The 10,467-nt window shown below is 58.9% G+C and overlaps 1 protein-coding gene across 1 annotated transcript; it reads left to right on the forward strand.

Moving 5' to 3' along the window:
• Positions 1–1,619: 1,619 nt before the first annotated feature.
• On the forward strand, positions 1,620–2,944 carry LOC137466335 (maestro heat-like repeat-containing protein family member 9; the record flags this gene model as incomplete). The annotated part of the gene is made up of 4 exons (XM_068178093.1): positions 1,620–1,819; positions 2,142–2,289; positions 2,535–2,722; positions 2,812–2,944. Coding segments are annotated over exons 1-4 (609 nt in total), but the record flags the coding sequence as incomplete, so codon positions are not given.
• Positions 2,945–10,467: the final 7,523 nt, after the last annotated feature.

Consider the following 10,467-nt stretch of genomic DNA (forward strand, 5'->3'; position numbering starts at 1 on the left):
ACATCTGCTGATGTCAGCGCTCCCCGGGCGCAAGGGGTCAGAGCAGCATTCCTGCCCTGGCCCACACGTTCCTCGTCTGTGTCACACGGCCACGCTTAGGATGGCCACCAGCCAGGACGTGTCCCAAGGAGGCCGTGCCAGCTTCTGTGGAAGGCCCCATGCCCTTCCCAGAGCAGCTGCGTCGGCAGCCCTGGGGCCTCCTTCTGCTGCCCTGAGCCCGCAGAGCAGGGCAGCGTTTGCTGATGGTTTGAGCCGTTCCTAAAGATCCTGTCGGGGTGTCTTAGACACTTGGGGTGAGGGATTCCTTCCAACCTGAGCCACTTTGGGTGGGCTGGGGGTGGTCCCAGGGCAGGGGGCAGTGTGTGCAGGGGCCCTTTGTGACATGGTGCAGCATGGTCACCGTGGCATGGAACGGGACAGCGTGTCCAAGGGCCCTTTGTGACACGGGGTGACATAGGAGCTGGTGGTGACAAGGCCACACCACAGTGCTCGGAGCACGCGACGGGACAGGACGGGACAGAGCAGTGCCGTGAGGAGCCCCCGCACAGCACACTTGTTCGTGTCTGACCCAGAGCTTTTCCGAGGTGCTATTCCTGCAGCTGACCTCGAGGCCAGACCACAGGACTTGGTGACCCGTGGCCTTCCCAAGGCTTCTCTTCTGCAGGTGTCCTCGAGGGCAGACCGTGGGACTTGGTGCCCCAGAGGCATCTCCCATCCCTGCCACCAGTGCCCTCGAGGCCAGACCACAATCCTTGACAGGAGTCTCCTGTCCTTGTGGCAAGGAGCCCTCGAGACCAGAGTGCAGGACTTGCTGTCCTGTAGCCTTCCTGAGGCTTCTCTCTTGAAGGTGCCTTCCAGGCACGACTGCAGGCCTTGCTGACTCGGAGATTTCTGAGACATCTCTCCTGTGAGTCGTCACAAATCCAGTCACTGACATGGAGCAGAGATCCCCGAGAGTGCCCAAGCTGGCCTGGGTGGAGGAAGAGGAAGAAGGCCCTGGAGCTGGCCCAGCACAGGAGACTGAAGAGGTGGTGCGGTTCAAGCCTCTGCAGGAGGGTGAGTGGCAGAGCTGGGCTGCTGGGCTGGTGGCTGCAGCCAGCTTGGCCACATCCCATCCCATTGCATCCTATTGCATCCCATTGCATCCCATTGCATCCCATTGCATCCCATTGCATCCCATCCCATCCCATCCCATCCCATCCCATCCCATCCCATCCCATCCCATCCCATCCCATCCCCTGGGGACATGCCCATGGACAGGACGGAATAGGGGCCAGGACAGACACCCCAGAGCCGTGCTCCATCCCTTGGGACATCCCGGGGCTGTTCCTACCTGGGGAGCGCAGGGCTGGGCTGTGTTCTCCGGCCTCGCCCGCAGCCCCTCAGCTCAGGCTGCGCTCGCTCTTTGCCAGATGCAGCCGTGCAGCGCACACAAGAGCAGGAACGCACCCGTGGCCTCTTCCGCAGAACAGCGCAGGTACCTGCAGCCATCCCCACCTGGGCTGGGCCTGCTGTCACTGCTCAGCCGAGCACCGCGCTTGGAGCATTCTGTGGAACATCCCTGGCTTTGAGGGCCATGGCAGTGGGGTGGCAAGGGAAGCACTTCTCTGGGGAAGCTGGGGACATTCCTCCCTCTGGCAGCTTTCCAAGTCTCCCCATGCCTTCTCCAGGTGCCTGCCATGGTGAGGTACATCCACCAGTGGCTCATGGCCAATCAGTTTGCTGAGCACAGGCTGAACAGGGCCCTGCTGGATCTCACCAAAGAGCAGCCTGCTGACGTAGTAATGACGCTCCTGCGTGTGGCCCCATCCTGTGACAGGTATGGGGCCCACCTGCCCAGAGGGCTCAGGGCTCCCCAGCCCATCAGCCTATACAGCCTGTCCCAGGTGTCTGACCAACAGAGAGTTCCAGGGCCCTCTGGCTGCTCCCTTTGCCAGCCCTGGCACGTCAGCCCCCGAGCCTTCTGCCATGCTTCCTCGCTGGCCCTCAGGGACCTGTCCCCACAGGGCTGGGCTGTCTGGGTGCTGCTGGCGAGGGGCAGTGGGCAGAGGCAGGGCTGGCAGCCAGCTCAGCTCCCCGCTGCCGCCCAGGCCACGGTGCTGTGTCCCAGACTCCTCTGAGACAGAGCTCTGACCCCACAGAGCTGCTTTGACCATGTGGAAGAGCATCATGTGCTCGCCCAGGACTGCGGAGCCGGCGCAGCTGATACTCCTCGATGTGCTGGGGAGCTGGCCAGAGCACAGCACGTGCACCTCTGATGGGGACAAAACGGGTGTCTTTGTCCTGGCTGTGAGTTTCTGACACTGGCCTTTGCTGGCCCCAAGGCCACCTGTCCAGCAGCTCTGCATCCTCCTTCCCCCACTGCATCTCCCTGCCTCAGGCGCTGGGCTGAAACCTGGCCTCGGGGCAGCTTCAGGGCCACCAGGCCCGGTGCTCCCCCTGTGTCTCTCCGGGCCTCTCCCTCCCATGCTCGGGCCCTGCCACACGGACACCTCGGCACTGAGCACTGTCTCGGGCTGCTCTGTCCTTTGCAGGCAACTGTGGTGATGTGGAAGATCCTCCAGATGCCCTGTGTCCCACATGTAGTGACCGTGTATTTCCCCCGCCTCTTTGTGCATCTGCTCTTCCAAGTGTTCTTCAGCACGTTGGATGTGCCAGCGGAGGTCGATACCTTCTGGAAGGGATGCCAGCAGCAATACGGCCTTGCCACCAACCCCAACAGGTGCTCCATGCCAGTCCTCCTGTCCCTGCCAGGTGCCCAGGGCAGGAGCCAGTGCTCCCAGCGTGACCTGGGCTTTGCTCTGCATGCAGGTTTGCAGTGCGGACCCTGAAGTCCCTGCTCTGCCAAATGCAGCACGAGGATGTGGTGGTGGCAATAGAACGCAAGTGTGGCTGGGACACGCTGCTGTGTGCTGACACCCACCACTATGCCGTGGGTCTGCTGGCCAGGTGAGACCCCCTTCTCCCCACTGCCTCTGACATTTGTGCTCAGTGCCCAGGGTGCCCCACACAGTCCCCGTGGTCGTGGGCCAGAGGGCCTTGTCACCGAGGAACAGCCAAGCCGACTGGAAAAGGCTGGGAGAGGAGGGGGCCCACAAGGAGCCACCTCCCAAATAGCCCAGGGCCCTTACAGGATGCTGGGGAAAGGCCAGACCTCTGTGAGTCAGTCCTGGGAGAGGTTTGTCCCCCGGCCCAAAGTCTTGGTTTCTTTTTCTCCTGCCAGGGAGATGTCCTGTGTCTCCATCCCCTTGTGCTCAAGGATCGCTCGCGACCTGCTCCGGCTGCTCAGCACACAGGAGCCACGCTGGGAACTGCCCGCCCTGGCGTTCCTTGTGGAGGTGAGCCTGATGGCCAGCGCTGCCTCGCTCAGCTGCCTCCCAGCTCTCTGCCCTCTCGTAGCCGCAACTGCCTGGGACGGTGCCCGCGCCCTGCGCTGCTGCCTGGGCCCAGCCCTGTGCTGTTCCGGGCTCTTGCCGGCCAGGTCCCCTGTCACTGCCCTGTGCCTTTCAGGTTCTTGAGTGCCTGAACTTGAGTGAACGCGGTGCTAAGAGAATCCTGCAAATCTTGTCAAGGCACCTGCGGAGCGAGTGCAGGGAGAGGCGTCGCCTGGCGCTCAGGGCCCTTCTTGTGCTCATCGATGATCCCTTGATGGTGAGAAGGGGGCAGCGGCTGAGGCTGCGCTTGGGAATGCAGTCGCTTGGGCTTGGCTGGGCTTTGGGCGCTGGGGCAGCTGCTCCCAGCTCTCCTGCCTCCTGGTTCAACTGCCCAAGTGCTTCGGAACAGCCCTTTGGCCCCTAGGCCCTGCGGCAGCAGGATGGCGTTTCACAAACTTGTGTTCTGCACAGAGCGAAAAAATGTGGAGCCTGACTGAAAGTCTTGTGGAGCTCCTGTGGGACGCAGATGGAGAGATAGTCAGCATGACAGTCAGGCTCCTCAGCTTTATCTTCTGGGACAAGGCCATGCTGATACCCAGCCCCATCGCACTGCAGCTGGTTGAGGCGCTCCTGCCACTCTTTGACCACGTAAGGCTCGCTGCCCCCAGCCACGGCCACTGACTGCTGCCTGGACACTTTGTGCCCTGTGGATTTGCAGGCCTGAGCCAAGCTGAGCCCCGTGCAGCCGATGCTGAGGTCTTTTTTTCTTCCTTTCATACAGGACAATAGCCATGTGCAGCTGCTCTCCATACTGCTCTTCCAAACATTGGTGTCTCTTCCACTGGAAAAGGAAGAGAAGGCCCTGAAGACACACGTGCGCCAGAGCCTGCTGCCACTCTTCTTCCACTGCCATGATGAGAATCAGCATGTGGCACAGGTGAGGACTCATGGGCTGCTGCTGTCCCCCTGGGAGGGGGCTCAGCTGCCTCCTGCCCTAGCGCCTCGTGGGCTGCAGCCTCCTCCAGGCCTTGGCACAGGGACACAGGGACACAGGTCCTGCGCCCTGGGCTGTGGGGCCATCTCCGCATCTCTGCTGCTCTCCAGGTTTCTCAGGAAACGCTGCTTTGTGTGGCTGAGTTCCTGAAGAGGAGGGATCTTCAAAAACTGGTGAAGAACAAGAAGCTGTGGAAGTTCACCGAGTGCCTGGTAAGGACGGCCTGGAAGTGCCAGCCTCAGGCTGGAGAAGCCCCCTGAGCGCGGTGCTCAGTGTGTGGGCTGGCAGCTGTGCCCCTGCCCGCTGCTGCACCCAGAGGCTGCGCGGGCTCTTCTCCAGGCTCCCGTGGGCCCGAGCCGGGGCCGATGGAGCCCCGGCCCGGCGGGGCCGCGGGGCGGGGCGGCGCCGCGGCTCCCGGGGCAGCAGCCGCCCCTCTGCCCCCTCCAGAGCCCGGCGCCCGCGGCTGCTGGCCGCGCCTCAGGGCTGTGCGGGCAGGGGAGGCCGGGGCTGGGCGCAGGGAGCGCCCGGCACAGGGGCTGAGCCCGTGCCAACCCTTCCCTCCTGCCGCTCTCTGCAGCTGGCCGACGACAGGAGCCGAGCGGCCGAGCACCTGCGCCGGGCCCTGCAGTACCTGGACAGCCCGCAGCAGTCCCTGCGAGAGGAGGCCATCAGGTTCATCGGTGAGCCGTGAGCCCGGGCTCCCCTTCCCTCCCCGCCCCGCCGCAGCTCGGCCCCAGCCCCGGCTGCTGCCCCGGCAGCGCCATCCGGGCCCGGCGCCGTGGAGCCCCGCCTGGCCTCGGCGCTGCTGCCGCCCTCTCGCAGCCGTGCCCTGGGCCGGCAGCGTGCGGCAAGGGCCCGGGCTGAGCCCTGCCGGGCCAGGAGGCCGCGTGGCCACAGGGCTGGCAGCGCCGCTGGCAGGGAGCTGTGCCGCTGGGCCGTGACAGGCTCTGTGTTCACAGGGATGGCCGGGCAGCACCTCAGGGGGAAGAAGGAAGAGCTCCAGCTCATCTGTGAGGGTGAGTGAGGGCAGCGGGCTGTCAGCGGGGGCTGGCGGGGGAGCTGCAAGCCCTGCCCCGGCTGCCGAGGGCTCTGCTCCCTGTGCGGACGAGGGGCGGTGTGGGCAGAGCACACAGAGACGTCAGGACCACCTGGGGGATTCGTGGCCAGCAGCTTCGGGCTGATCCTGTTGGTCCCTGCTCCCTGCTGGCCATGGCTAGAGCCGGCTGGCACGGTCCTGGAACGGGGGTCTCCTCGGGTCCCCTCAGATCCGGGAACTGACCATGGCTCTGTTCCTCTCTCTTTCAGCCCTTGAAGGCATGGCAGATGACATCAGCGTCGCCGTCGGAAGCCTGGCAATTCAAACACTGTACGTCCTCCAGGCAGTAGAGAGAGCTCGATATTCCATCTTCGACAGCCTGCATGATCAGCTCCACAGGGCATGGAGGACACGGCCTCGTCTGTCAGGGCTCGGCTGGCTGCACTGCTGGAGCTCTGCAGAGAGCTGATCCCAGAAGCTCTGTCTGCTGGGGCCACCTGAGCCAGAAGCAATGTTTGATTTGTTCAACATTGTTCTTTCCTTATTTTCCTTTTTCCTTAGCATATAAATGTAGGATATGTTGTAATAAACAGACTCCCAGAATCTTTCATTTGCTGCCCAGGGTCTGCAGAGCACAGGGGTAGAGGGGAAAACGGGTCCTTGTGCTCAGCAAGCGGCCCAGGCCAGCAGTGGGGAAGGGAAAAGTAGCCCCTTGGCCTTTGCTGGTTCTGCTGAAGCCTTTGTGCTGGCGACAGAGTGGCTGTGCAGGGCCGGAGCTGCGGGGATCCCTGTCAGACCGGTGCCTGGAGATGGCCACAAGTCCTCTCCCAGCCAGGAAGCGCCATCTGTGTCCTCCTGCCCGTGTGTTGCTGGCTGCACACCCGGGCAATGTGTAGATGCAATGATTTCTGTTGCACGTCCTGACCAGTATAAAGTAACGCCTTTGATTCTCTAACCCTGAATTTGCTGTTGGAGATGTTTCATTTTCACACAGTTTCAGTGACAAAGGGACCCCCCCGACTGAAGATGGGATCCTCAAAGCTCACCCCCCCTCCCAGATGGGAGGAGAAAACAGCCTTGGCCCTTTGCTGGAGGGGGGCACCCAGTAATCAGTGGAGGCTCCAAAATCAGCCCCCAGTCCCCTCCCCACTTCTAAAGACATAGAACACGTTGCCCCCCAGCCCTCCCATATACCCTCTCATTCCAAAATGCTCCCACACCCCCAAGATGCCCTGAAGCTCCCCCAGCCACTATAGTCCCTGCAAAGCCCCCCGAGAAATTGCCCCGGACCCCCTGATACGCCTTCCCACTTCCAAACACATAGAGCCAGTCATGACACAGCTCTCCAAAACCCTCCAACCTCTCCTTTCCCCAAATTCCCCCAGCACTTCCAGATCCTCCAGGCCCCTTGGCCCTGTAGCCTCTTGAAAATCCCACCAGCCCACCCTAGGATGCCCCGAGCCCCCCCTGCACCTCCAGACACGTAGAGCCAGTCATCCAGCAGTGCAGCTGCATGGCTGAGGGGGCTGCAGGGGCTGTTTTGGGGGTGCAGCTGCTGCCAGCCTCCCCTGCAAAGGCTGAAGCTCCGCAGGTCTTTGGTCAGGATGCCCTGGCCAGCTCCCACCTGAAGACCACCAGCGTGTCCCCTCAGGCCATGGCCGTGTGTGAGTGAAATTGCAGGGGGGCAGGGGGGAGAATAAGGGTTTGTTTGAGGTCAGGGAATGTGATATGGGGCTTGGGGGGGCTTTGGGGAAGTTATGGGCAGCTGGGGTGGGGTCTTTGGGGGAGTTACAGGCAGCTGCGGGGTTGAAACAGGGATTGGGAGGTCTCTGGGGCGTTTCCAGGGGCTGACAGGAGGGTTTGGGGGAGCTCTGGCGATGTTCCGGAAGTCTGGGGGATGTGACATGGGAGTTTGGGCTTTAAATCTGCCCTGGGTGAAGAACTTAATATTTATAATCCTGTTAGAAATGAACAGGCTTTTTGACACAATTAAATGGGGACAAAGTCTTCAAAGCAAAAAGAAACTTTGTTGCTATTTGGCACCAAAGGAGTACACAGAAGCTTGATGAGTTCAAGAGAGAAAAAGAGTTAATTTTATTTCTGACTTTGCAATATATAGAATTCTAAAAGTGGCAGTAGATTGGAGGATGAAATTGCCACTTCTGTAACCACACTGGTCAAACTAACAGTCTATTAATTTTCTCCTCCCACAAAGAAGAATGTAAAACAATCATTATTTGCATGAACAGTGCATGAGAACTTTAGTAGAAATATGTAAACATTATCAGAAGGCTAAGAAAGTTTTATGAGAACTTTAAAACTTTCAAAATAACTATAAAAGAAAACTTAACACTTTTAAAAATGAGGGCAACAACTGTTCATTCATACCGATTCAGCCGAGCCGAATTTGCATGTCCCTCCCGAGAGCAGAACACACACACCTTCCAACAAAGTGGAAAATTTTCGGGCATTTCCCGGCTGGGGCAGTCCCTGTCCCCTTTCCCATTGGCTCGGTACTGGGGCACTTCCATTCTCTCCTGACCACCTGCTTTTCTGTCTACTCCCCCATCATCTGAATTCCTTTTTAGTCAGGGCTTCAACCCCGCCCCTCTCCAGCAACACCCAACAAACCAACCAGAACATATCCAAACCACAAACAACAACACATAGAACCAACAGCTTTCATTCTTTAGCTTAATAATCTTTTGGCTTCAGCAAAATGTCACCTCGTCTCTCACAATCCTATAAAGTCTTTGTTCTTCTTCCCTAAGTTCAGGAGTTTAGCATGGCCTTGGCTGAGGAGCAGTCCATGTCAATCAGTAAAACTCACTAAAAATATCAATTGATTTAGCTAGTTGAAATGATCGTGGATCGTGTGTTTTATAGAGGGCACGTAATGAGGGGGACATGATGGGCAGATCGGGAAGTCCCGAGTACCTTCCAAGTAGCTCAGCCAAGGGGGAAAGGGAATGAAAGATAATGCAGCCGGGAAAGAAGAAGAGAAGGCTACTTGATCCAAGTGATTGGGAGACTGCGTTGGACACACGCCTGATGCACGCTCTCCCTTTATGCCAATCAAGGGACTTTTACAGGACTCCTCTGTCTCCTTTCTGCACACCACCCTCTAGCCACGTAAATTTGACACTCTGAGAGCTGTCAGACCTTCACCAGAAGCTGTCAGACATTCACCAGGAGCTGTCAGACCTTCAAAGGAGCTCTCCGACCTTCACCAGAAGCTGTCAGACCTTCACTAGGAGCTGTCACACCTTCACCTGGAGCTGTCACACCTTCACCAGGAGATGTCAGACCTTCACCAGAAGCTATCACACCTCCAGCAGGAGCTTTCACACCTTCACCTGGAGCTGTCACAGCTTCAGCAGGAGCTGTCAGACCTTCACCAGGAGATGTCAGACCTTCACCAGAAGCTATCACACCTTCAGCAGGAGCTCTCTGACCTTCAGGAGGAGCTATCAGACCTAAACAAGACCTGTCAGACCGACAGCAGGAGCTGTCAGAACTTCGGCAGGAGCTGTCTCAACTTCACTAGGAGTTGTCCCACCTTCACCAGGAGCTGTCACACCTTCAGCAGGAGCTGTCAGATTATCAGAAGGAGCTGTCAGACCTCCAGCAGGAGCTGTCACACCTTCAGCAGGAGCTGTCAAACATTCACCTGGAGATGTCACACTTTCACCAGGAGCTGTCACACCTTCAGCAGGAGCTGTCGAACATTCACCAGGAGGTGTCAGACCTTCAGCAGGAGCTGTCAGACCTTCACCAGGAGTTTTCACATGTTCACCAGGAGCCGTCAGAACTTCACCAGGAGCTGTCACACCTTCACCAGAAGCTGCCAGACCTTCAGAACGAGCTGTCACACTTTCAGCAGGACCTGTCACACCTTAACCAGGAGCTGTCACACCTTCACTAGGAGCTGTCACAAATTCAGCAGGAGCTGTCAGACCTTCAGTAGGAGCTGTCAGACCTTCAGCAGGAGTTGTCAGACCTTTGGCAGGAATGGTCAGAATTTAGGAGGAGCTGTCAGACCTTCACCAGGAGCTGTCACACCTTCACCAGAAGCTGCCAGACCTTCAAGAGGAGCTTTCAGTCTTTCACCAGGAGCTGTCACACCTTCAGAAAGAGCTGTCAGACCTTCAGCAGGAGCTGCCAGACCTTCAGTAGGAGCTGTCAGACCTTCACCAGGAGCTGTCAGACCACCAGGATGAGCCGTCACACCTTCAGAAGGAGCTGTCACAGCTTCAGCAAGAGCTGTAAGACCTCCAGCAGGAGCTGTCAGATTTTTACCAGAAGCTGTCCGACCTTCACTAGGAGGTTTCATAACTTCACCAGGAGCTGTCAGACCTTCACTAGGAGCTGTCAGACCTTCACCAGGAAGTGTCACACCTTCAGCAGAAGCTGTCAGACCTTCACTAGGAGCTGTCAGACCTTTGGCAGGAGCTGAAAGACCTTAACCAGGCTCATACTGGGAGTGACTGGTCTCATACCGGGTGTAGCCACTCCCGAACTCAAGACTCCATGATGTCCCCCTAAGGCCCGCCACGGCTGATCTTTGGAGCCCTGCCAGCTCCAAATATCCCCCGCAAAAAACCCCACACCCAGGCAGCCCCAGGATATTTGGGCCGAGCTCCCCCTCCCCGGACACCTGCGGGATGGGGGCGATGCTCCCGGGGTGCTGCGAGCTCAGGCAGCGCCAGGGCCACGCGATTCCTTCTCTCCTCTCCTCCGGCTGCTCCCTGCTGCCGCTGCGCCTCTTCCTCCCTCCCTCCTCCTCCTCCCCCGCTCCGGGATCCTGAACCATGAGGGGAAAGGAGCGAGGAAAGGGCGGAACCGTGAGGGGAAAGGGGGCGAGGAAAGAGCGGAACCGTGAGGGGAAAGGAGCGGGGCCAAGGGGACGCGCTGTCCTAAAAAAGCCCGGTTTGGTTTAAAATCACCCAAAAGGGCATCAAATGCAACCTACATCCACATGGTTCGGCCTGACATCAGCCAAATGGGATTAAAAGTATCCAAAGGGCTCTAAAATCCAAACAATGGGGTCTAAAATTGCCTCA

Source organism: Anomalospiza imberbis, unplaced genomic scaffold (assembly GCF_031753505.1).
Source record: "Anomalospiza imberbis isolate Cuckoo-Finch-1a 21T00152 unplaced genomic scaffold, ASM3175350v1 scaffold_176, whole genome shotgun sequence".
Lineage (NCBI taxonomy): Eukaryota > Metazoa > Chordata > Aves > Passeriformes > Viduidae > Anomalospiza > Anomalospiza imberbis.